The sequence below is a fragment of the Scylla paramamosain genome, chromosome 37 (assembly GCF_035594125.1).
Source record: "Scylla paramamosain isolate STU-SP2022 chromosome 37, ASM3559412v1, whole genome shotgun sequence".
Classification (NCBI taxonomy): domain Eukaryota; kingdom Metazoa; phylum Arthropoda; class Malacostraca; order Decapoda; family Portunidae; genus Scylla; species Scylla paramamosain.
The window spans coordinates 2,160,017-2,186,919 of NC_087187.1; the positions used below are offsets into that span (position 1 = coordinate 2,160,017).

The 26,903-nt window shown below is 41.5% G+C and overlaps 2 protein-coding genes across 4 annotated transcripts in view; one reads left to right on the forward strand and one right to left on the reverse strand.

The window, feature by feature from the left end:
* Positions 1 to 1,151: 1,151 nt before the first annotated feature.
* On the reverse strand, positions 1,152 to 18,318 carry LOC135091321 (homogentisate 1,2-dioxygenase-like). The gene is given in 11 exon segments (XM_063988851.1): positions 1,152 to 2,924; positions 3,390 to 3,571; positions 3,923 to 4,049; positions 4,603 to 4,731; positions 5,209 to 5,306; positions 6,022 to 6,201; positions 6,535 to 6,712; positions 7,042 to 7,122; positions 7,124 to 7,173; positions 7,719 to 7,848; positions 18,158 to 18,318. Coding segments are annotated over 11 exon segments (1,326 nt in total). The 5' UTR covers positions 18,182 to 18,318; the 3' UTR covers positions 1,152 to 2,777.
* Positions 18,319 to 19,544: 1,226 nt separating this feature from the next.
* The window catches only part of LOC135091320 (dynein axonemal heavy chain 7-like), a 48,260-nt gene continuing 40,901 nt past the window's right edge, over positions 19,545 to 26,903 (forward strand). For 2 of the 3 annotated variants that reach the window (XM_063988845.1, XM_063988849.1), the window contains exons 1-9: positions 19,545 to 19,738; positions 22,171 to 22,220; positions 22,825 to 22,879; positions 23,513 to 23,608; positions 23,759 to 23,848; positions 24,888 to 24,994; positions 25,602 to 25,820; positions 26,172 to 26,327; positions 26,423 to 26,633. In XM_063988845.1, coding sequence (XP_063844915.1) covers positions 19,571 to 19,738; positions 22,171 to 22,220; positions 22,825 to 22,879; positions 23,513 to 23,608; positions 23,759 to 23,848; positions 24,888 to 24,994; positions 25,602 to 25,820; positions 26,172 to 26,327; positions 26,423 to 26,633 — 1,152 coding nt within the window. In that variant the 5' untranslated portion in view covers positions 19,545 to 19,570. Of the gene's footprint in view, positions 19,739 to 21,848; positions 21,932 to 22,170; positions 22,221 to 22,824; positions 22,880 to 23,512; positions 23,609 to 23,758; positions 23,849 to 24,887; positions 24,995 to 25,601; positions 25,821 to 26,171; positions 26,328 to 26,422; positions 26,634 to 26,903 lie in introns of those variants that run through there. The other variant, XM_063988846.1, reaches the window with a different exon arrangement.

Sequence of the window (26,903 nt, forward strand, 5' to 3'; positions counted from 1 at the left end):
AGTTCTTATTTATGTATCCATTCATGTGATCTATACAATATTTATTTTTTTATTAATTTCCTTGCCTTGGTATTGTTTTTTTTAGATATTTTAAACTGTAGATCTAAATTATTTCATTTCAACATTTCAAAATTTCTCCACACACACACACACACACACACACACACACAGAGAGAGAGAGAGAGAGAGAGAGAGAGAGAGAGAGAGAGAGAGAGAGAGAGAGAGAGAGAGAGAGAGAGAGAGAGTTACTGATGATGATAATGGTGACCATCATTATCATGATCTAGGCTTTAATAAAAATAACTTCTGAATAACAAACACCAGTCTTTTATTGCAAATATACAGATCGATTTATGGTGAAGTTAATATATATATATATATATATATATATATATATATATATATATATATATATATATATATATATATATATATATATATATATATATATATATATATATATATATATATATATATATATATATATGTAGTAGTAGATACATGTAATGGTATATCTGTCCTACACCAAGGTATTGTAACTAATATCGATATTTACTACAGTTTTTGTTCATTGTTCTTTGTACTCGTATTCACGTCCATCATTTTCAACATTGGTGAATCTCGTGAGGGCTGCATCGTATCTAAGGCCACAGAGACGATCAGTCGTCTCTCACGGGTGTTTTCCCCGCTGACGATGCAGAACATGTTAAACTATTACTATATATAGAATCACAGAAGCACCCTTGGAAACCACAACAACCTTCACTAGTCTGTTGAAAGTCAAAACAAAACACTGGAATATGCAGCAATCATGAACAAGTACATGTCCCCTGGTAAAGTTTGGCAATAGACAGCAGTAGATGCCCTCAAGATGACACAGTGACAAATATAATGCACACGCAGTATAAATCAGCCTAGACACTGCAGTACTTCATCTCAAAGGCACTGGGGTATTACTACATCATGTCAGGACACACATGTGCATACGTGACACAGACAATAATATTACCTGTCTTCAGCCACAGCGCCAACTTGTACAGTCAGTCACAAGTCATAACACGCTGCATCCACTCCCATCGTGTTCCGCCTTTACTCAGAATATAAGGTCCTCTGTTATTATTTAATGCTGACAGTCTTATGAAACTTGGTGATTCTGTTGTTGTTGTTGTTGGTGGTGGTGGTGGTGGTTGTGGTGGGAGAAGGGAGAAAAGAAGTAGAGGGAGAGGAAAGGGAAAACAAATCGAAAACGGAGAAAAATATGGTGACAAAAATAACAAACATCGCTTTTTCTTCTTCCTTATCTTCTCCACTTCCTTTTCCACCTAATCCACCTCCACCTGCCCCTCTAATCCACACTCTCAGCTTAACACAGTGGGAGCAGATGCAGGATGTGGCACGCCTTATGTCTCCCACTATACAGGCGCATCTAGACAGACTCCCAAGACCCATGTACAGTTTTTTCTATGGCACTGAGGAATATATGGATAAATGTATAGCTATGGCGCCCTATACGTATACAGTCAATTGAAATACTATATTATAATCGGTTTGGTTTCCGTATACTCATTTTAATCAACAGAGAAACTATACTAATATATTCGATTAAAATTTTGTAGGGTGATTTTTTTTTCGAAGTCTATTGTAAAAAATAATAAAGGTTTTCCCCCAAAAAATATTAAAAAAAGAAAAGTAAATTGTAAAAGCTTCCAAAAAAAATATGAGAGAAAGAAAGAAAAAGGGAGAAAAGAAAGAAGATTTTATAGTACATCACAAAAAAAAATCTGAATGATAATAATAACAATGATAATGATGATAATAATAATAATAATAATAATAATAATAATAATAACAATAATAATAACAACAATAATAATAACAAAAATCTAAACCAGATGGGCCATAAAACATAGAAAAGGAAAGCAAGAAGGAAACCCAGAGAAAATACAGGCAAATATGCAAAACTCAAAACATAAAGAAGAAAAAGGAGAAGAAAAAAATTAAGAAGATTAAGAGAGAGAGAGAGAGAGAGAGAGAGAGAGAGAGAGAGAGAGAGAGAGAGAGAGAGAGAGAGAGAGAGAGAGAGAGAGAGAGAGAGAGAGAGAGAATCTAATATACCTCAATACTGTTACAAATCTACCTTTTGAATCACAGCCACAAGAAACAGATAGATATAGACAGACACGTACAGACAGACACACGGACCGAACAGAATGAAAACGGACATGAAGGAAAGAAGACGAGGATGAGTAGAGGAAGAGGAAGAAGAAAAGGACAGAATGATAAAGGACACGAAGGAAAAGGCAACGAAGAGCTAATGAAGGGTAAAGAAAAATAAGAAAAAATAGAATAAGACAAGATGAGAAAGAGAGAGAGAAAAAAAACAAAACAAAGGAAAGGAGACTAGAAGACGAAGAAGGGAAAAGAGAGAAACAATGAAAGAACAAAGTGAAAAAAAGAACAAGAAGACGAGATGAAAAGACCAGAAAGAAAGAGAGAGAAGGAAGAAAAAGAAGAAAAAGAAGGAAGGTAACATACAAAACTTTAGGAAAGGAGGCGAAGAGGGTAGGGAGAAGAAAAAAAATAACACAAAGAAAATGGAAAAGAAGAAACCAGAGGAAGAAGAAGAAAAAGAAAAAAAGAAGGAAAAGGAATGAAAACCACGAAGAGACGTCGAGACCAGAAATAAAATTAAGAAAAGAAGGAAAAGAAAAAAAGACGAAGTGGAAAGAACGCGAAGAAAATGGAAACGAGGAAACAAAAGAAGGAAGGAAAGCGCATTAAGCTTTGGGTGTGGGCTTCCAGTTGGGGTCAAAATTCTTCTTCAGCCCCTGCCAGCATTTGTAGTAGTCTGCATCCACCTTGCAGCACTTCTCCTCGCCCCAGTCAGTCAGTCCCAGGCCCAGACACGTCTCGAACATGAAGGACTGCGAGGGAGAGAAAGAGGAGGCGTGAGTGTAGCGGAGACTAGGCGTTCTCTCTCTCTCCCTCTCTCTCTCTCTCTCTCTCTCTCTCTCTCTCTCTCTCTCTCTCTCTCTTTTATTGTTATGCATCTTATTTTCGTTTTCTTTCATAATTACCATCCCGTCCGTCACGCCCACTGGTAGACAGACAGACAGACAAACAGATAGACAGACAGACAGACAGAAACATCACCCTACTCTGTCCCATCCGTCATTCCAACAGACAAACAGACAGACGGAAAGACAGACAAACACTCCCTAACCAACCCCTCGTCCTTCCCTAAACACACAAATAAACAAACAAACAAACAAACAGATAGACAGACTCTCCCACTCACTTTCCCTCTCGTCCTTCCCACAACAGACAAACACACAGAAAGACAGACAAACACTCCCCACCCACCCACCCTTGTCCTTCCTCCGGCTTACCTGCGTGCCGTCAGCCACTCTCACAGGCGTCAATTCCACTGTAGAGGCAGTCTCGAAGCACTGGGCGTCCGGACCGTGGGGCGTCATCATGGAGTGTAGCGAGGCCCCCCCAGGCATGAACCCCTCCTCCTTGGCCTCGTAGTTACCGAAGATCAGGCCCATAAACTCACTCATGCAGTTACCTGACGGAGATGACGATGGAGGGGTACTGGTGGTGGTGGTGGTTGTTGTGGGGTTTGGAGGTAGTGATGTTGTGTGGGCTAGTAGTAGTAGTAGTAGTAGTAGTAATAGTAGTGAAAATTAACATCCAAAACTCTCTCTCTCTCTCTCTCTCTCTCTCTCTCTCTCTCTCTCTCTCTCTCTCTCTCTCTCTCTCTCTCTCTCTTTCTGGCTATACCCTTCAACGGAAAAAACAAGACTTCATTTCCTTAAAAAAAAATGTATATATATAAAATCACTAACACAAACCAACACTCACTCACTCACTCACTCACTCACACAATGAACCAGTGAACCCCTGTGAGAGTACTGACGGTGGTAGTAGGGGGGCCTGAAGGTGTGTTCTTGTACTGCCCAGCGCGGGGGGAAGATCACGAAGTCAGCGATAGCAGTGCCTGGTTTGGTGCTGGGGCAGGTGAGCACCGTGAAGATAGAGGGGTCCTGCAGGAGAGGGAAACGTACACTAAAGGAAATAAGTAATATACAGTCAGTAAGGCCGGTATTCAAAAAGGCTTACTCTTTCACCACGACTGTTTTCCAAGGCCACAGAGATGATTAGTCAGGTTCTCAAGAGTGTTTCTTCTGTTCACAATGTAGAGGTGTTGTTAAGAGAACCATAGAAAAACATCCTTGAAAACTCGTGTCTCATCAGAAAGGCACATATTCAGAAACGCTTTGCTATCTCAACAAGACTTTTTTCTCTTCCTTCTCTCTCCCTTCCACCACCCTCTCCTCCTCCTCCCTCACCTCTACTCTCCCTCCTGTCATCCCCACTTCTGCTACCACCACCCCTTCCTCCTCTACTTTCCCTCTCCCTTTCCCCACTCCTCCTCCTCCTCCTCTACTTACTGTTAAACTAGTATTTCTGCTCTTACCTCTCTCCTCTCTCCTCCTCCTTCCCAAACAGTACTTCTTCCTCCTCTTCTTCCTCCATCTCCTCCTCTCTCTTCATATATACAACACCACCACCACCACCACCACCACCGTCACCTACCGCGTGGTCAAAAGCAGTGGCGTTGATGACCATGAAGTGCTTGAGGTCGTACTTGTAGGGTACATAATTCCCGTGCCACGCCACCACGTCGAAGGGGGAGTGGTCCTGGATGGACTCAAACAAGTGGCCCTTCGGGGAGAGACGCGAGTGAGAGGAGAGAGCAAGTGGAGTGTGAGGGGAGAGACAAACAAGAGAAAGTGGTTGTAAAGTAAGAGGAGAGAAAAACACATGAGAGGAAAGAATAAGTGGAGTGTGAATGAGAAGAGAGACAAACAAGAGAAGAAAGTCAGTGGCTGTGAAGTAAGAGAAGAGAAGAGAAGAGAAGAGAGAGAGAGAGAGAGAGAGAGAGAGAGAGAGAGAGAGAGAGAGAGAGAGAGAGAGAGAGAGAGGCAGTCAACTCTTGCATTAATGAGGTGAACAAAATAAGAACGAAGGACGGAAAAAAAAAAGAGAAAAAAGAAAAAAAACAGGTAGAGAGTTTAAGAATTTACCATTGAATTAATACCTAGTCTTTTTTTTTCTCTCTCTCTCTCTCTCTATCAATTAATTTCATATCTCTTCGTCTATTCTAATATTACCCGGTACACAGTTTTAAAGGCGGCCTACCTGGTACTTAGAAATGGTCCGGTATTCGCTGACATCCCGGTCCTCATACCACGCCACGGGGGTCAGGAAGTCACGGGGGCTGGCCAGGCCGTTAGCACCTGTAGGAGGATCACAAAGGATTGCAAAGGAGAGCCAAATTGCAAAAGACTCTTGACTCTTACGTTCTTGCTTGGTACAGGGTGACGAGACAGGAGGAGGAGGAGGAGGAGGAGGGTAAAATGAGTTGACTTTTAAGGAAAATTTATGGTTGGCTATTTTCGTTTCTCTCTCTCTCTCTCTCTCTCTCTCTCTCTCTCTCTCTCTCTCTCTCTCTCTCTCTCTCTCTCTCTCTCTCTCTCATGCGCTGACACGTCTTTTTGCTTCGTCAGTGTGAGTGCGTGTTTTCTTCTCTCCATTCCTCCCCACCTCCTTCCCTCCTTTCCTTCCAGTTAGTCTTACTCCCTTCCCTCCCTTCTCCCTGTAACCTTATTAGGAGGTAGGTTTATGTAAATGATTCCTCCTACTCCTCCTCCTCCTCCTCCTGCTTCGTCTTTACACACACACACACACACACACACACACACACACACACACACACACACACACACTTCTTGCAATTTTTTCCTTATGTTCCAATGTAAAGTTAATAGAAAATGGACGCCTTGAAAGATAGACTCAAACATTAAAGTAAATTCTCACTGATAAAGCCGAGGATAAGGAAGTACTGGTAGAGATAATAGCTTGAAACTTTCCCTATCTCCCTGCGTTTCAATACGAAGTCAATAGAAAACGAATGTCTTTAAAGGTAGACTCAAACATTATATACATTCTCACCGATAGGGCCGAGGTTGGGGAGGACGAAATGGCCGTTGTAGACCTCCAGGATGTAGCCTCGGGACGGCCCGCTCACCCCCACAGAGAACTTCATGCCCTGCTGGACCACGCAGATCTCATTGGGCGCCACACGCATGCGCCCGAACTCCGTGGTGATCTCCAGAGTGCCCTGCTGGGGGACTGCCGGAGGGACGCGAGAGTCAGGACACTTTATAGGTCAGCTTAGGTTAAGTTTGGTTTGGTTAGTAGGGAGACTGAAGGGAAGGTAAAATATATCAAAATCTCACTCCATTCCTTACCTCGCGTCTCACACTTTCGTTATTAAGCACCTGAGAACCCCCAACAATACAGAAAACGGAGCCGCCACACAGGCAAAGAATAAATCTCATGTATTATATTTGCACACGAAGGTCCCCAAGAAACATCAGAAAAAAAAAAAAAACAGAAAACGAAGGTCTCCCAAGAAACCCCAGCAAAACAGAAAACGGAGATCCCACAGGTGCTGCCACATACCTATCAGGAAGTCCCCGTCGCTGTTGTAAATAGCGGAGTTCCCCATGGAGGCATTGCACACGTACACGTAGATGGCACAGCCGTTGCGAGAGAGAGGGTCCCCAGCGCCGCACACGGTTCGAAGCCCCGCCACGAAGTCCGTCTCCTCCTTGGGAATGTCGAAGGGCTTCCACCTCAGCTGAGAGAGAGAGAGAGAGAGAGAGAGAGAGAGAGAGAGAGAGAGAGAGAGAGAGAGAGAGAGAGAGAGAGTCGTTTACTTAAGCATTCAATTCCATACAAACTAACACACACACACATACTCGTACACACACACACACACACACACACACACACACACGTACCAATAACAATTCAACATTCTAATACATTATACAAGAACCAGTTTATTAATCCTTAGTCAACTTTGATGTGTCCTTCAGAACGTGTGTGAGGAATGGAGGACACCGTCTCCACACCTGCACGCACCCTTACACACCTTCCCCCACACGTTCCCACACCTGCACACACCTGGTTTGGGTTCGGGTGCCTCTTTCTGAAGTCACTCTCCAGAAAAGCGTGCTTGATGGGAGCGAAGGGGCGGTGGGTGGACTGAAGGGCGAATCCTGTAGAACCATGTACGTTTGTTTGTCTCCCGCGGGGCTGTGAGCGAGAAGAGAACATGAATGGATGGTTGGCTGGATGGAGAGAAGACGGATAGGTAGATGGATAGGTAGATGGATAGGTAGATGGATAAGTAGATGGATAAAGAGATGTTTTTTTTTTCTTATGTAAGGAAGGCTCTGGTCAACGGGAACAAGAGTAAAAAAAAAAAGAAAAGCTATTGACAAAAAAAAATTCATTAATAGATGGTTAAACTGATTAATTGACTGATTGATAAATAGGTAAATAGATTGGTAGGTGAATAAATAGATAGGCATAGAGAAAGATAGTAGATAGATAGACAGGTAGACTGAATTTAATGTGCCACAATAACAAGTTTTTCTTCTTTTACATTTTTTCTTTTACTTTTCCTCTTTTTTTTTATTCCTTCCTCATCAGTAACTCGCCCAATCACCTGTTTCTTTCTTCTTTTTACCTTTTTCTTTTCCTTTTTCCACTTTTTCTTTTATTTCGTTACCCGGTTTTCTTTTTCTTTCGTTACCCCTTCATTTGTCCTCTACCTGCCTGACCAGCTCGCCTCTTACCTGTGAAAGCCGTGCCTGAGAGCTGCTCCGCGTACAGGCCATATGGGCACACCTGGGGAGTGTTCTGCCCCTCAGGTAAGGCGCCAGGTAAGGCCTCAGTGGCGAACTCCGAGCCGAAGCCACTCAGGTACTGCAAGAATAATAGTAGTAGTGGTAGTAGTAGTAGTAGTAGTAGTAGTAGTAGTAGTAGAAGTAGTGGTAGTAGTTAGTAGTAGTAGTAGTAGTAGTAATAGTAGTAGTAGTAGTAGTAATAATGATGATAATAATAATAATAATAATAATAATAATAATAATAATAATAATAATAATAATAATAATAATAGGAAGGTGACATTACTGGTGGTGCTGGTGGTGGTAATAGTAGTAGTAGTAGTAGTAGTAGTAGTAGTGACAATTATACTACTGATGCTCCTCCAGCTACTACCCTTAATACAACAACAACAACAACAACAACAACAACAACAACAACAACAACGACAACTACCACCACCACCACCACCACAGACACCACCACACCATCATACAAATACGTACTGTGTGTGTGTGTGTGTGTGTGTGTGTGTGTGTGTGTGTGTGTGTGTGTGTGTGTGTGTGTGTGGTAGCAGGTAACAATATTCTCTCCGTGACGTAGTGGGTGTGATCTGCGCAGTTTGTGTCCTTCAATGTGGTATTTATTCTTGTTTGACACCCTTGCGTTGCTGCGCTGGTGGTATTTGTAGTGACTCCTCCCCTTCTGCCTGTCTGCATTCGTAATCAAGTGTGGTAATCCAGAGAGAGAGAGAGAGAGAGAGAGAGAGAGAGAGAGAGAGAGAGAGAGAGAGAGAGAGAGAGAGAGAGAGAGAGAGAGAGAGAGAGAGAGGAGATGGGGGAAGCGGACTTGACTCCTCCTTGTTTTTAAATTCTGTGTCTGGTGTAACAACAACAACAACAACAACAACAACAACAACAACAGCAACAACAACAATAATAATATCAACATCAACAACAACAACAACAACAACAACAACAACAACAACAACAACAACAACAGCAGCAACAACAACAACAACAACAATAAATAAAAATAAAGTCTAAAAGGAAGCTCATAACAAAAGACACAGAAGGCATAAAGAAAGAAGAAAAGACAAAGAAAATAATGACAAAATCATTTTAAAACGGAAAACCTAAGGAAGAGAGAGAGAGAGAGAGAGAGAGAGGGAGAGAGAGAGAGAGAGAGAGAGAGAGAGAGAGAGAGAGAGAGAGAGAGAGAGAGAGAGAGAGAGACTACTTCCTTTTCATTCATTAATTTATTTTTTTCATTCTAAACCCATCTTTGGCTCAGTGTTTCCTTCAGAATAACAAATAATAATAAAGGAAATATATATATTTCCAAATCCGAGACGCGTGTGATAACAAATGTGGCAAACAAACAGTGTAGAGTTACTGAAATATGGTAAGCGAGACCGTAGAGTTAGTGAAACGTGGCAAGCCGTTTCCGTAGACTTATCGCGCTAACGTACGTTTTCTTAATTGCTTTGCTCTTTTGCCATGACTATTTTCAGAGCCCACAGTAATGATGGCCCGGGTTCTGATCGGTGTTTCTCCTGTTCATAATATATAGATATTGTTAATCTGTCACTAGAACCGTAAAAACACTCTTAAAAACGTGTGTGACATTAAAAAAAAGACTCGTATTCTGGAACGCTTTGCTCTCTTGTCACGACTATTTTCAAAAGCCACAGTAATAACTGTCCGGGTTTTCAAGGGTGTTTCTCCTGTTCATAAAGCATAAGTCTTGTCTACTTGAAAATATACATAAGAAGCTGAAAACTTTCCTAACAAAACAGTTCCAGAAGTTTCCATGAATGAAGTAACCTTGAATTTAAGAGAGCAATGCGTGAAAACAGATTAATCTAAAAGAGGCACGTGACAGCGAGCAAGGTGATGTGGTAGGGTGACGCAGTAGAGTGTCAGGGTTCAGGCGTGATGGTGCAAAGTGACAGGAGTTGACCAGGGAACTATTTATAATGAATAGCCCCGAATTCTGGCAGCCAACCCGGTTACTTTAGTCAGGGGTCACTTTACCGTTTTCTTTTGAGGAGTAAGGGTGAAACTAAAGTAAATTGAGAGGAACTTGGTTATGTAAGTCTGTAGCCTTTGAAAATAGTTATGATGACTACACTAAGAGTCTCTAAAGTTTGTAAGTACTTGCGTTGTTGGGAAGACTTGGAAGTAAAAACATTGCAAGCTGGTTTATCAAACTTACGAAACACTATATAATTATTCAACCGTAAAGGAATTGCAGTGAGGTACAAAAACTGGACGAGAGAGAGAGAGAGAGAGAGAGAGAGAGAGAGAGAGAGAGAGAGAGAGAGAGAGAGAGAGAGAGAGAGAGAGAGAGAGAGAGAGAGAGAGAGAGAGAGAGAGAGAGAGAGAGAGAGAGAGAGAGAGAGAGAGAGAGAGAGAGATGAGAGAACGCTTAAATTACTGGTATTGTCTGTTTCTGAAGATTCCAGGTATCGAATGATTTCAAGAGTGTCTTTATGATATTAGTGATAGATTAACAGGCTGTAATGGAAGCTACAGAGGCTTTCACAGGTGTTTTCATGACTCCAGTGATAGTAAACAGGCTCTAGTGGAAGCTGTTGGGATTTTCAAGTGTTTTCGTGATCCTAGAAACAGTTTAACAAGAATTCTACATCACCCAAAAAAAAAAAAAAAAAAAAAAAACACCCACGATAACCTGACAAATCATCTCTGTGGCCTTTGAGAACAGTTCTTGCGAGAGATCAAACCATTTCAAAATACAGAATTATGGATTCTGCTCGTATGTCTAACACTTTATTTACCACCCCTAAAAAAAATAAACAAATAAATAAATACAAAAATGCACACCCTGATGTCGAGAGTACATTGTTCACTGAATTCTGAGGACGGAGGTGTTTGTGGCCACTGGTATGTTCCGAGATCCCTTTACACCGCTACATGAAATAGACGCGTGAGGAATTCTAATCAGGTAAAATTCGTACGTTTATTGACACCCGGGCCTTCGGCTCAAGATGGGGTTGGATTAGTTTGCAAGAAATATAGTGTTCTCAAGCATTTCATTATCTTGTTCTTACTACTTTTGATATCCTATAGTGGAAATTATGATTTTTTTTCTCATGGTTCTAGTGACGGTTTAACAAGGATTCTGCACTTTTAACGGGATCTAATGGAAGTTACTGGGGTTTTCAAGGATGATTTCATGATTGTAGTGATGTTTGAGCAAGGATGACACTTTTAACAATTTTGAATAGGAAATATTAAGGTTTTCTAAAGCGTTTGAAGTGAAGAGAACGTGATCATCATCATCATCATCATCATTATCATCATTGTCATCACTGCTGTGTTTTATTCCCTGCCATGTAGTTAAGTTGCCAGAGACAGAATTACATCTCTCTCTCTCTCTCTCTCTCTCTCTCTCTCTCTCTCTCTCTCTCTCTCTCTCTCTCTCTCTCTCTCTCTCTCTCTCTCTCTCTCTCTCTCTCTCTCTCGTGTCCTTCTCCCTCTAGTAACTTTATCCCTATAGGTTTAGATGGGAAAGATTACGCCAACAGTTCCCTAGGCCTACTCAAACAAGTAACAGCCTATTTTTACTAATTTTCTTACTTGCTTACTTATTTACTTATCAGTGTACTTGTTTATTTATTTATTTATTAATTCATTTATTTATTTATTTACTTGTTCCCATTTTCTTTCTTATTTATATACTTATGCATGAACGAAGCTTGATAAGAAAACATAAAACAACAAAAATCTGAGTTTGAGGTTTCTGTCCCCAATTCGTAGAAAAGAAAAGGAGATAAATTAAACAAAAAACAATAAAAATTCATGATACTCGTCTTTTCCTTTTTTTTTCCTTTTCATTTGCTTATTTACTTAGTCATTTCAGTCAGTTCAGTCAGTTCCCTCTTCTTCATCTTCTCTTTCTTCTTCTTATATTTCAAGCTTTAAAATCATCTGCATTTTTCCTTTTTTTTCTTTCATATCTTCTATTACAATTCTCCTTCAGACGCAACGAGAGAGAGAGAGAGAGAGAGAGAGAGAGAGAGAGAGAGAGAGAGAGAGAGAGAGAGAGAGAGAGAGAGAGAGAGTCATGTTGGTTGTGTATCATGAAGGACGAGACGTGTGTGTGTGTGTGTGTGTGTGTGTGTGTTCTCACGTGATCAACAGGTAGGGAAAGAAGAGGAGGAGGAGACGGGGGAGGAGGAGGAGGAGGAGGAGGAGGAGGAGGAGGAGGAGGAGGAGGAGGAGGAGAAGAAAATGAACACAAAGATGATAAACAACAACACCAAAACAAGAGAGAGAGAGAGAGAGAGAGAGAGAGATGAGAGAGGAGAGAGAGAGAGAGAGAGAGAGAGAGAGAGAGAGAGAATAAATAAAATCAGTACTTCCCAACGTCACTTCTTACGTCAGCATCACCACCTCCACCATCACAGTCATCACCACCACCAACATCACCGCCATCACCAAAACCACCACTACCACCAACATCATCTTGCCTACCTTGGGTTCGCCTAGAGAGAGAGAGAGAGAGAGAGAGAGAGAGAGAGAGAGAGAGAGAGAGAGAGAGAGAGAGAGAGAGAGAGAGAGAGAGAGAGACAGAGAAGGAGAGCTCAAGGAGAGTATGTAAAGCCTGTCCTCCCTGATCTCTCTCTCTCTCTCTCTCTCTCTCTCTCTCTCTCTCTGCCGCCAGCGCTAATACCACTACCACACAATAACTTGCTGACGTAGAGAGAGAGAGAGAGAGATCAGGGAGGGCAGTGCATCTCTCTCTCTCTCTCTCTCTCTCTCTCTCTCTCTCTCTCTCTCTCTCTCTTTCACACCGGTTCAAAATTTATGACGCAATAATGAAAAAAATGTAAACACAGACCCAAATCTGTTATGGGGAAGAGGCTACGTATGAATTCCTGTCTCGTCACCTTTTTTACATAACAATTATTACCATTATTATCTTATACCGCAAGTGAGGAGCATTATCGAGTGTAGTGTAGACAGGTCCACCCATTCAATTATTTTCCCTTGATCTTACACGCTTCATTTTCTCATCTAGACTGCTTACGAAAGCCTCAGAAATTATTACTTGTATTCTCATGGATGTTTTTTTTTTTTTTTATTGTTGGTGCAGCAACTTTGTTAAACTATCAGTAATCATGAAGTTGAGTATGAAAATTCTAATTCATTCCATTAGAGCCTGTTAAAGATGCAGCATCCCTGTTGAGCTCTCGCTGGAGTCATGAAAACGCTCTTGAAAACCCAAATAACTTTCACTATAGCCAGTTAAAAGTCCAAAATCTTCATTGAACTATTACCAGAACCATGAAAACACCCCGAATCTTCTAATAACTTCCACTAGAGTCTTTAAAAATTGTAGAATCACCGTTGAAATACCAGTAGAATCATGAAAACTCTCCTGTATATCCTAAAAAAGTTCCACTACATCCTAAAATACCTGCAGAATCATCATTTAACCATCACTAGAACCATGAAAACTTCCTTGACAACCAAAAAAAAAAACTTCCATTAGACTTGTATAACACTGGTAACCCCTTCACTACTGCAACAATTCACTGCACTAAAAACACTGTACAAAATCTTTACATTCACTTAAAAGATAGAAAGGAGAATAGAGACGTAACGCCAAAACCAGACAAACAAAATATAGAGAGAGCGGGGTTAAAGCAAACAGCCAGACCTCAACCAGTCTTCTCCCCGAGGCTAAAAAAAAAATATATATGCAAACACTACGCATGACATTCCAAGCTCCCCCTTCCCCATCCAACCCTCCCCTACCCTTCCCCATCATCCCCTCCCCTTCTCCATCCTTCCTTACCCTACCCTATCCTCTCCTACCCTTCCCTTCCCTCCCTACCCTTCCTCTCCCCCACAGCGGCGCCACCTGACCTCGCCTCGCTCCCTCACCTCCCTGGCAACACACCCCTGCCAACCCTTCCCGCTCAGCCACTCAGGGAGCAGGACGCGCCGACACACCCAGCCATCCGACCAATCGTGTGAGCCTCGCCGCGCCCCCAGCCAATCCCTGAGCAGGCTGTGATGGGGATGCTGATGTGTGATTCACCTACTGTCGTCTGCTGGTGGTGGTGGTGGTGGTAGTGTGTGTGTGTGTGTGTGTGTGTGTGTAGTCTTTTTTGGTTTCTGCGCTGTTTGGTTAAGTATGGTTTCTTACATTACTACTACTACTATTACTACTACCACTGCTACCACTACCACTACTACTACTACTACTACTACTGTTACTTCTACTATTACTACTTCTGCTGTTGCTGTTGCTATTACTGTCACTGTGTGTGTGTATAACAAAACAACAACAACAACAACAACAGCAACAACAGCAACAACAATAACTACTACTACTACTACTACTACTACTACTACCACTACTACTATTTATTTTACTGTGTGTGTGTGTGTGTGTGTGTGTGTGTGTGTGTGTGGCCTTGACAACAGTACGTTTACACCTGCGTTTGCCTCATCAAAACATTTTCTTTTATTTATTATCCGCATCATTGTCTGTATTGTTCTGCAAGTTTGGCGTTGACGACAGACAAGAGTAAAAATAATAATAAAAAGTTATAACTGCCTCTAATGCAACTCTGAGCTCTTCCTGATAAAAAATAATAATAATAAATAAATAAATGAATAAATATGAAGGTAAAAAAAATTAATCAACACGAACGACATGCTGACTCACAGGGACACAGACAATGCATTGAAGGGAAACTGACATGAATAAACACCGATTAAAAATAAATAAATAAATAAAAAAAATAGATAAACAGCCTTGAGGACTCGACAGTTTCAAAGGGCACATAAATGTTTATGCTTATTTCCATGGATGTTTTCCTCATTAATGGCTCAGGACTCTTGTTGCTATATCACTAGAATCATGGAATCCCCCTTGAAAACCCCAAATAACTTCCACTAGAACGTGTTAGAGAAGCATTTTTTTTTTGTTAACTATCACCAGAATCATGGACACACTCTTGAAAATTCCATTAACCTCCACTAGATCCTGTTAAGATGCAAAAAAAAAAAAAAAAAAAAACTAAATAAATAATAAATAAATAAATAAATAACTTCCAGAATCCTAGATCAGCTATCTCTAATTATTAACCCCAATAACTTGCACAACAGCTTATGGAGAGTGGTCGAGGTGAAAGGCTGCCTGAATGTCTGAATTAACAATCAGCTCCCCCTAATGACAGATGCTACAGGGCGAAGCTGGGCGAGCCGGTACCACCACCACCAGCACGTCTACCACTCAGCAATCTCCTCCACCCCCACCCAAACGACCGTCTCGCGCCACCACCACCAAGCATCAACACCACGGCTGGTACTATTGAGCTCTTCGTCTCTGGTTAGGACTGGTTTGAAAAAGCTACAAGGTCAAGTATCCGGATTCTCACGTGGCTTTTTGTTACGGAATCGTGGAAAACAATCACTAGCATCATGGAAATATCTCTGGTAATTTCCACTAGAGCCTGTTCAAGGTGAAGAATCCTTGTAAAACTATGGACAGAATCATGAATATATTCTTTAAAACTCCAGTAACTTCCACTAAAGCCTGGTAAATGCAGAATCCATATTAAACAACCAGCGGAATCATGAAGACACCTTGAAAACCACAAGAACTTCCACAATGCCCTTTTGCCAAAACTCCGATAATCTAAAATAATACAATATACAGAGATTGTCGCGTGAAGGGTTGATGAATAGTTCCATGCCACGTCCTCATGTTCTTTTATAAGACTGGCAGTAATGCAAGCAGGAGAGAGGCCTTGAAATAAGAAAATCAGCCTTAGGTGAAATGGCATGCAGCATCAGATAGCCGGTACACGATTAGCTACGCTGCTCACATGTACGTCAATCTATTCTAGCTTCTGTTCTTACACGCATTGTTCAGAATCATTTACAAATAATACAGATGATTTGCCACGTTAAGTTTTTTTTTATTTTCTTTAAGTCATGGTGTACAATACTCATTAAACTAGCGGCAGAAACATGGAAGCATTCTTCGAACCATCCATATAACTTTCACTAAAGCCTTTTGGAAGTTAAGGGATATTCTCTTATATATATATTTTTTCTCTCTCTCTTTCTCAAAACTAATTTTAAAACCCACAGATTATACTTAGTCGAGTTCTCATGACTGCTTTCACATACTGACGATGCGGAATCCTTGTTAAACCATTATTAGAATTATGAAACCACCCTTGAAGACCCACAATAACTCCCCTGAGAGCGAAAGAAGAGACCATAACGTGTAGATTAAGTTCCTCAATTCATCCTTCCAGTGCACTATTTGCTGAGCATCGAAAGAGGCAACACTAGGAAAAAAAAGGTCAATGTTGCGACGTAGTAAGGACATGACGGAGACAAGGGAGTGAGGAAATTAAGTAAAGAAGCAGCTACGAAAAAAAAGTAAGGAAGAAAAAAAATATAAAGAAGAAAGATGAATGGGAAGAAAAAAAAAGAGAAATAAGGGAGGGGAAGAAAAAGAAACGAAAAGCAAACAAGGTGGACGGAAGAAAGAATAAATACGTAATCAGCAGAAGGAGAAAAACAAACATAATTAAAAAGCAAACAATCAAAACAAAAGACGAAAAAAAGAAGAAAGAAGAAAAAACGAAAGAAAAACGAGAGAAACATCAAATAAACAATAAACAAAAGAGAGAGAACAAGACGCAGGGAGCAGAAAGGAAGGCTGGGAGGCGAGTGAATGTAGGATGTCAGGGATGGAGAAATGAGTATCGTGGAAGCAACAGCAGAGAGAAAAAACAGCTTGTCTCCTGCCTTATGCCTTCAGTTATAAGCATTAATTTAGCTGTGCCCTTTGGAACACTGGTAACCCCTTCACTGCCACAACAATTCACTGCACTAAAAGCACCGTACAAAATCTTTACGTTCACTTAAAAGACAGAGAGGAAAAATAGGCAGAAAAATAAGAAATACATAAATGGAAGGCAAATAACCAAGACAAGATGAAAAAGGGAGAGAGCAAGAAGAAACGAAACAAATGAAAAGAGAAATAAGTGATAGAGAAAATGAGAAGACACAGTTTATTATTATTATTATTATTATTATTATTATTATTATTATTATTATTATTGAAAGAACAATTTTTTTTATTACCTAGCCAAGATGATGCTCTAAAACAATAAATAAATGAAATTCTAAGTTATTGAGGAACGATGTATCAAAAAAAGTATTTTATAATGACTTTTTTGATATAGTAAAGGAACGAGCTAATGTAAATTATTATAATGCGACAAAAGAAAAAAATATACACATACATAACACATACATATTGGCAGTTTCTAAAAGCAGCATTTTTTTTTTTACATTAAACGCATAATTATAGAAAAAAAATGTGAATCAGGTGTGTGTGTGTGTGTGTGTGTGTGTGTGTGTGTGAGTGTGCGGGGAAAGGTATGTGTACGTCAATTTATATCAAATGTACGAAGGTTACTTAATGAGAGTTATCATCGCCTTGACTAAAACTATACTGCTTTTAGAGAGCGCTGGTATAAGGAAGGTATTACAGAGAGCAAAGACGAAGCAGACCAAGGGAAACTGAGCATGACATAATGGAGGAGAAAATAAAGGTAAAAAAAAAATCAGAAAATAAATAAAAATGAAAGAAAAGTGAAAGTAAGGGAGCCAATGAGATAATGTTCTACATAAATCATTAGGTCTCTCTCTCTCTCTCTCTCTCTCTCTCTCTCTCTCTCTCTCTCTCTCTCTCGCCACGCATAATCTGGTGAACACGAGACATGACAATGATAATTACATAATCAATATGCAGGTAACCAATAAACGAAAGATAAGAAGATAAGTTACAGAATAAACAGTGGCAGAATTATCTTAGAGAGAGAGAGAGAGAGAGAGAGAGAGAGAGAGAGAGAGAGAGAGAGAGAGAGAGAGAGAGAGAGAGAGATAAGCAATCAGTCGCCTGCTCCTCACTGACCGACGGAGGAGAAGCATCACTTAAGCAGGTAGTGGCGGCGGTGGTGGTGGTGGTGGTAGAAATAGTAGTAGTAGTAGTAGTAGTAGTAGTAGTAGTAGAAGTAGTAGTCAAAAAGTAATATGCATCGTGTGTGTGTGTGTGTGTGTGTGTGTGTGTGTATGTGTGTGTGTGTGTGAAGTGAAATAAAATAAAGTATGAATTGCGAACCGTCTGACACACACACACACACACACATACACCTGCCTCCGACTTAACTGCTGTTTTTACCACTCTCAGATGAATAATCACACATACACACATCAAACCCAACTTCATTAAACCCCAAAACCCCAATAAAACACACACACACACATACACACACACACACACACACACACACACGTACCTAAACAAACCAAACATCAAACATAATCCTTTTAGTCTTCCTTACCTTATAATCCTCCGTCTTGGCCATAGTGAACAAAACAGGTGGGGTGCGTGTGTGTACCCTGCGGCGCGTGTTGTGCGAGTGCGCGGGACGGCGGTGGTGTTGAACTGATGGCTGGGCGGCTGAGCTACTGAGTTACCGTACTGCTCCCCTAGCACATCGCCTCCACAGAAAACGAGGAGAAGGTCTGCTACATTCCTTGGGAGCGGCTAGTTTCGTGGTGTTCCCGCTAAGATTCAAATGTTGTGGTTTCTGGGTGATGGTGATGGTTCTGTAGTAGTATAATGATAACATCAATACCACCATCAGTAGTGCTAGTAGTGGTAGTAGTAGTAGTAGCAATAGTAGGAGTAGAAGTAGTAGTAGTAGTAGTAGTAGTAGTAGTAGTAGTTAGACAGAGAGAGAGAGAAAAAAGTGAGAGAGAGAGATGGGGCTGGTCTCCGTTACCATGACAACAGCAAGAACTAACACTACCTGTGATTGGTCCCTGAGTCTACTTGGACCAATCAGAAAGCGTTTCACAGATACCCTCGGTCCCAGTAAACAACTTGATAAAGGCGAGACACGAAAGGTAGACTGTGTTCTCAAAGATTTCAGTGGCTCATCTCGGTATATTCTAACAGGCTCCAGTGGAAGTTACTGGTTCGAGTTTGTTTTCATGATTCATCGTTCAACATTTTTTCTTTCCTTTCAATACACATCACTTTTGAAGCATTAGTTTCATGAATATTTCTGTAATGTAAAAAGATAAGATTAACCTTTTTTTTCCGCCTCTTTTCTCTCATCTGCCCCTACGCACATCATTCTTACAGTGCTGGAAAGGATAACGAAGGAGGATCATAGTGGTGAAATGGTTAATACGAATTATGTATCGTTGATGGAAGAAATATCCATGAAAAAACAATATAATCATTTCTCTGGTCTTTGAAACTAGTCCCGGTGAGAGAACAATTTAAGCGTTTCCTCTGACAGGTCATGTGAAACTCAAGGCAGTGTTATGTTTGCAGAGGCCGATGTGAAGTGATCAATATTGGGAGTTATTTCAGTTTTCGTATAGTTTCCCCATAAAGTGTCTGTTTTGAAGCACGTCAGGGTTGATATCAAGCTAAAGTCCACTAAGGCAAGTCTGTGCAGTTCATTTGTCTCTCTTAAATGTGATTGTGCAAAGGTCTCTCTCTCTCTCTCTCTCTCTCTCTCTCTCTCTCTCTCTCTCTCTCTCTCTCTCTCTCTCTCTCTCTCTCTCTCTCTTCGCCTCTATATCAAACATGGCGAGAGTGAATAAAGGAACCGACTGCTGAATAAAACAATAATAGATATAATATTTCTATAAATTTCCTGCTATCATTACTACATCTACCACCACCACCACTACCACTTCCCCTTCCCACAGAACACGTACACCGCCAAGTTCCCGCAATGTTGGGGAGTCAGAGGCGGGGATTGGGTTCGAGTGGCGGGGATTCCTCTGCTCCCATGCCCCCTTGCCTGCCTGTGCTGCCCGGCTCCAGCGGCACCACCAGCAGCATCACACGTCATACCCTGCAGCAGCTCCTAGTCACCACTGAGATACTGGTGACGCCGCAGGTAACGTGGTGATGGTGGTGGTGATCGTTAATCTCTTGTTTCTTCATCTTTGCCTGCTTAGTTTTATTTTTATTATTATTATTATTTCCTTTCTTTCTTTCTTTATTTTTTTGGTACATACGTACGTACGGAATTATACATACACAAATACATAATATCTTGTACCTGCCAAAACTCCAGACGCTGTGCAGATGTAATAAGCCGTATGAACACAAACTGTACCGCTGTATTGTCTTGCAAACGTAATATTGAAGTAAACTAATCTCAGTACTAATATTGACACTCCATCCGGTCACCATCACACTTACCAACAAACCGAAGTCTCCAGCTTGTGATTTCCGCCCCCCCCCTCCCCCCCACTTACCGTGACATGCCTCGATAGCACTGGCCAGACTAACACACACACAGGTTAGTGGATAGCTCAGTGGTTAGTTTGATGGCTGGGTGAGAGTCGGTGGATAGGTGGATGAAAATGAAATAATTGTAGTTTGTATCATTTAAATTTATAGCAAAAAAATTCAATACATAAATAAATAAGTAAATAAGATTCAATATTTTTTTTAAATAATAATAACAGAAATAATAATAATAACTTTCACCACTACTACTATTATTACCACGTCTACTACTATTACTACTACTACTACTACTACTACTACTACTACTACTAAAGATAAATACAAAAACAGTAACGAAATACTGGTAACATTTAATCTAACAAAATTAACAACAATAGCAATTTTACATAACTACAAAAATAATTATTTATAATCTAAATATATCATATTCTCTCTCTCTCTCTCTCTCTCTCTCTCTCTCTCTCTCTCTCTCTCTCTCTCTCTCTCTCTCTCTCTCTCTCTCGTAAATTAGCTGGAATACGAGAGCTCCACATCAAAAAGAAAACGGAGAACCGGCGGTAGCACTTGGTTGAGATCCTCAAGTACGTTTTCTATGGCTTATAGAAGTAGGGGGAAGTCTTCTATATCAAACAGCTCCACCTCCACCTCGTCCTAGGAGCAGGAGGAGGAGGAGGAGGAGGAGGAAGAGGAGATAGAGGAAGAGGAGGTATAAACTTTTTTTTTTTATAAGTAAGGAGATATTATTTTAATTTCTTCCTCCTCCTCCTTTTCCTATTCTTCTTCTTCCTTGAGTTCTGCAGAGGAAACAATGCATGAGACAATAAATTATATATATATATATATATATATATATATATATATATATATATATATATATATATATATATATATATATTCTTCTGCCTACAAACCTAGAATAATTAAAGCATCGTGAAAACAATCTAAAACACTTAAAACTGCCTTAAAACATACACACACACAAAAAAAAAAAAAAAACTGATTCTTACCACGCATCTCGAAACCTCGGTGCAAATATTCCGTGAAGGATGGTCTGAAGAGAGAAGCGTCCAATATTAAAGGAATTCTATACATTTCCTTCACCTCCAAGCCTTCCTTCTTTACTGTCCTTCCTTCACACATCCCCAAGGCTCCCCTTCCCTTGATACCCCTTCCATGTGGTATCATAAGCCCACCATCCTATAATATTTGAGAAAATGTTAGGCTCTGTACGATCTCTCGTCTTTTCTCTCGCGCTCTCTTCTTCCTTGGGATTAAAAAAAGTGTGGGAAATTTGAAGGTTTATAAATGCATTGGTTTATTCGTGTGTGTGTGTGTGTGTGTGTGTGTGTGTGTGTGTGTTATTGCTAGTCTCTCTCTCTCTCTCTCTCTCTCTCTCTCTCTCTCTCTCTCTCTCTCTCTCTCTCTCTCTCGGTAGTTGCACGGGTTTTTAAGGGTGTTTTTGCGGTTCAAGTGACAGATTAACATCATTTATATATATTACTAAGAGGAGAAACAGTCTTTTAAAAGGCTGTAATTGAAGTGACATGGTTTTTTAAGGGTGTTTTTACAGTTTTAGTGACAGATCTACAACATTTCTACATTATTAACAGAAGAAACACCCTTGAAAATCCTGATAATCATCTTTGTGGCTTTGAGAAACTGTCGTCAGGAGAGAGAGAGAGAGAGAGAGAGAGAGGGTTGGAGCATTTTAGTTGAGCATATCCGGAGCTCGTTCGTGTTCGCTTCGGTACAGCAGTGACACGGTACAGCAATGAGTGAAGTTTTCGTTCATAATCACGTAGCGGGTGTGGAGTGGAGAAAGGGAAGTGAAGAAGTGAGGATATTTTATATTATTAGACATATTATTTGATAACATGTCAACTTTAGTGTGTTAGTGTGTGTGTGTGTTTGTGTTTGTGGGTGTGGTTGAAGGAGCAGTGACAGATGAAGCTTCGAAGGGAGAGAAGTTGGGTGCTGGCTGGCTGGCTGACTGGCTGGCTACAGTCTTTTGGTTAGCACTGGTCAGTCTTGCCCCACACGCTCTATTAACCAATGTTTCTGTATTCTCGGCAGCTTTCCCCTGCACCGAGCACCGCCAAGCAGCACCAGAGAGGCACAAGTAGGTAAGTTGAGTCTAGCAGTGTCGGCCTCCCCTCAGTCAGCCTTACTGCTTTCACCACAGTACCCTCCTCCTCCCTGTAATGTCTTGTACTCATTTATTTATGTTTTATTATTCGTTATTAAGGTATTTTTGAGGGTTATTTATTTATTTCCTGGTTTTGTTTACATCTGGGTCCTTAAGCAGTTGGAGATTTAAGCAAATATTTGTTTCATGAATGTGTAAACAAGCCATGAGCCAAAGTAGAGGTGGGGCGTCAGTGTTTTCAGCCATTATTTGCTTCGCCTCTCACTTATTGTAAACCAAACATGCCACAACATGGAGCCACATGTCTAGCCTTCATATCCACTGGTCAGATATATCCGCCATTACCTGGTCTTGGTGTAATGAAGGAATAATTAAGGGAACATGGCTGCCAGCTCCCCAACTGAGCTAATCATTTGATAACATGTCAACTTGTGTGTGTGTATGTGTGTTTTGAGGAGCAGTGACAGGTGGTGCTGGGGGAGGGTGGGCGGCTGGCTAGCTGGTTGGCTACAGTGTTTTGGTCAGCAATGTCACTCGTGGTCTACACACACTATTAACCAGTGTTTCTGTATTCCCGGCAGTTTCTCCCTGCACCGAGCACCGCCAAGCAGCACCAGAGAGGCACGAGTACGTAAGGTGAGTCCAGCGGTGCCAGCCTCCCTTCAGTCGGACTTACTGCCTTCACTACAACACCCTCCTCCTTGTAGTGTCTTGTACTCGTTTATTTATGTTATTTTATTCGTTTTTTAGGTATTTTTGAGGTTGTTGATTTATTTTTAGATTTTGTTTACATCTGAGTGTGGAAACAGTTGGCGATTTAGGGAAATATTGAAAGTTCGACAATATGTAACCAAGCCTGAGATTGAAGGAGGGGCGTCAGTGTTTTCAGCCATTATTTGCTTCGTCTCTCACTTATTGTAAGCCAAACATGTCAGAAGATAGAGCCACATGTCTAGCCTTCATATCCACTGGTCAGATATATCTACCATTGCCTGGTCTTGGTGTCATGAAGGAATAATTGAGGTAACATGGCATCCGGTTCCCCCACTGAGGTCGCCGCCGACGGCTGCCATGATGGATGCTAATACAACCAATACACCAAATGGCCCATTACAGTTTTAATTCCAGACACTTAAATTACCTTATAGTACTGTCTCAAATGATAAGGAGAACCCTCTGTAATTTACCATCAGTCCTTAAATCTAAATAGCCATCACCAATTTAGGATGAGTGGTGAACTAGTGGTAACATCTCGTGTGTGTGCGGCAGGCGAGGCGGCGAGGGTGGGGCCGTGGCAGGTTTGAGGCGGGCCCGAAGACTCCCTCATCGGCTGGACTCTCGCGCCTTACCGCAGCCTCCGCTCAGGTAAATTTACTAGAGAGAGAGAAAGAGAATTTACGAGAGAGAGAGAGAGAGAGAGAGAGAGAGAGAGAGAGAGAGAGAGAGAGAGAGAGAGAGAGAGAGAGAGAGATGTTAATCACCTGTGTAATCAACGTAGTTTCTTTTGCGCAACAGGGCGGCAGTATGAGAGGTGGCCAGGGCAGCAGCGGCCGAACGTCCCTCGCTTTTCAACACTCCATGAGACCGCTTACTAGGCAGAAGAAGGTGGTAGTAGTACAGTCGCCGCAAAGAAAAATGTTACTCACCTAATGCGGTCAATAAACACGATTTGGCAACTTACATGCACTTTATTGGGCTGAAAACTTTACACTTAGTACTTGGTCATATTACCCTTGTTTTTTTAATCATTTGTTTAAGTCTTTTGGGCATGGATTCATACTTGGTCATGTTACCCTTATTTTTTATCACTTGTTTAAGTCTTTTGGGCATGGATCCAGACTGCAGCGAAGTAGGAAGCGTCCATAAGTGATCCACAGCCTCTTCGTCGCCTCTTTCAGCTCGTCGATGTTGGATGGCTTTTCTTCTTGAACCTTACTCTTCGTGGTGTCAGGCGTTTTCGATGGGTTAAAGGTCTGGCGAGTTACCTGGTCACTCCAACACCGTGGTGCGGTGAATGGTTTGCCGGCACATCCCCACCTCCTCTGCTACAGAGTCACAGGCATCCCCTGTTCCAACAAGGCGAGAGCACGAGCCTTTCTCTCCATGCTGAGCTGCTTACGCACCATTGTGATCAGGTGGAGTGAAACTATAGGGCAGTAAAGTTCGGGCTACGGCCGTATCGGGAGCGTGGTACGGCTCACCCGAGGGGGAAGCTGTACTTCGCTCCCGATACGGCCGTAGCCCGAACTTTACTGCCCTTCAACCAGCACGCAGTGTGCCCTGAGGGCTGGCTGTGTGATATGGTGTGGCGGGAGCCCCGCTTACCATAGTGCCTCGCTCCCAGCTCCGCTCACTGGAACAGGAAACAAAATGGTGTCCCTCACTTTACCGCGTTGCATTTGTCCGCGTGTAACATTTTTCTTTGCCGCAACTGTAGTAGTAGTAGTAGTAGTAGTAGTAGTAGTAGTAGTAGTAGTAGGAAGAGGAGGAGGATAACAAGCAACGTAACATTTGAGTAAAAACCGGATTGAATGTAAAAAAAAAATGCAATGATCGAGGAAAAGACCGGATTAATAAGTCTCTCTCTCTCTCTCTCTCTCTCTCTCTCTCTCTCTCTCTCTCTCTCTCTCTCTCTCTCTCTCAGTACGGCGCCGTCCCTGCTCCCCCTGGTGACGGTAGCAGCCACTGGGACCATAGCCAACTCCTGCAGAGGCGCCGCAGCAGAATCCATCTCGCCCACCACTTCCACAGGTGACGAGTTAGACTGCATGGAATCTTGGAGTCTCCTTTGCGTGGGTTTCGATGCTGTATGTTACCTTAATCTTGTTTTTTTTTTTTTTCAGTATTTTCTGCTTTTCATAGATCTCAATATTACAGGTAAATCAATTATACTTCTCTTAATTCTTCTTCCTTCTTTTTAATCCTTCTCTTCACCCACGCTGATAAGAATGGAGTTGCAATAAGATCAAAATAAAGCGAAAGGAACACTATATAGAAAAATTTACGAAAACAATAATCATTAGCTAAATAAGTTCACAGAATAAGAGAACTTAACACCATGTCATAATAAAAGTGAGCCGCACGTGAAGAGAGACATATAAAAAAACAATAATGATTAGCAAAACAAACTCACAAAACAAACACTAGAGCATTTCACTACAAAACACTCCTGCAGATAGAGAACAGCGGAGTTTACAAGGGCAGTAATAATAATAATAATAACAATGATAATAATAATAATAATAATAATAATAATAATAATAATAACAAATAGACATAAATAAACGGAAACAATAATCATTAGCTAAACACACAAAACACGAACACTAAAACACTTCATAACCAAACACTCCTGCAGACAGAGACGGGCGGAGTTTGCAAGGGCGGTCCTGAAGCATTGCCGTCAGCTGAGGGCGACCCATGACCCCCGCCCGCCTGACATGACCTCTGCTCTCTCCCACCGCTTCCCACCCGCCCTTGCTGCCAAATACGACCGCATCCTCCAGCAGCTCCTTCAGGAATTAAGAGAGTGTGAGGTGGATCCCGTACACCTTTCTCCCTTGGGAACTTATGAGAGGTGAGCTTAGCAAGACGTGTATTGTGTAATGCAGAGAAGTTTATGGGTTTCATCTCAGCCATTAGAGCAAATAAATTCATCTCGATAATTCTAAGGTGTCACTATTTTATTTTTATGATTTATTTGTTGTTATTATCATCATCATTATTATTATTATTATTATTATTATTATTATTAGTAGTAGTAGTAGTAGTAGTAGTAGTAGTTTTGTGATAGATTTTTTATGTATTTTGAACTTGGCAAAACTTGAACTTGGTAAAATCTCATTTTTTCACTTTTTTTTTTTTTTTTATTGAAGTGGCTCTCTCTCTCTCTCTCTCGCTCTCTCTCTCTCTCTCTCTCTCTTCACAGGTACGAGGTGGAAGGCGTGCCACGGGTGGCGTGGGTGAGTCGAGAGCGGCGTGCCCTCAGCCGCGCCATGGCCAGCTTCCCGCCCGCCGTCAGGACAGTCATGGCTCAAGTCCTGCGGCCTCTTGACTCCCTCTCTCTTGTTGATGTTCAAGATGGGTTAGTCTCTCTCTCTCTCTCTCTCAGGAATAAATTGTATAGGCTTGTATTATCTTTGCCTTGTACTCTCTGCCCCTTTCCCTCTCTCTCTGTAGGGGCAGCGTAGGGGGCGTGGGCGAGGGCGTGGAGCTGGCCGTGTTGATCACCAGGTGGAGGGCGGCGGCCAGGGCGGGACGGACGCATCTTCGCAATAACTGGTTCCCCACGTCCCTGGCTGCTATCAGGGAGGCCACATTAGCTACCAGTCTGTCCCCTGCACGTCGCCTCACCGTCATGCACGCCTTCAATAACCTACTGGCTTCAAAGGTGTGTATTTTGCCTTCCTTTGTATATTCATTTGGTGATGAGAGCAGTGATACAAAACAGTAACACAAGTAATGAAGGAATAATTGAGATAACATGAGAGGTAACACGAGAGGTTATTGTGTTACTTACTTACTTAAACTTACTTAACATGGTATCCGGTTCCCCTCTCTCCCTAAATTCTGAGAAACCTAAATTCTGCTGTATTTGGAAAGAGGCAGTTTTGCATAATATTTAGAATAATTACATGTGTACGATAATTTTACCAGAAGT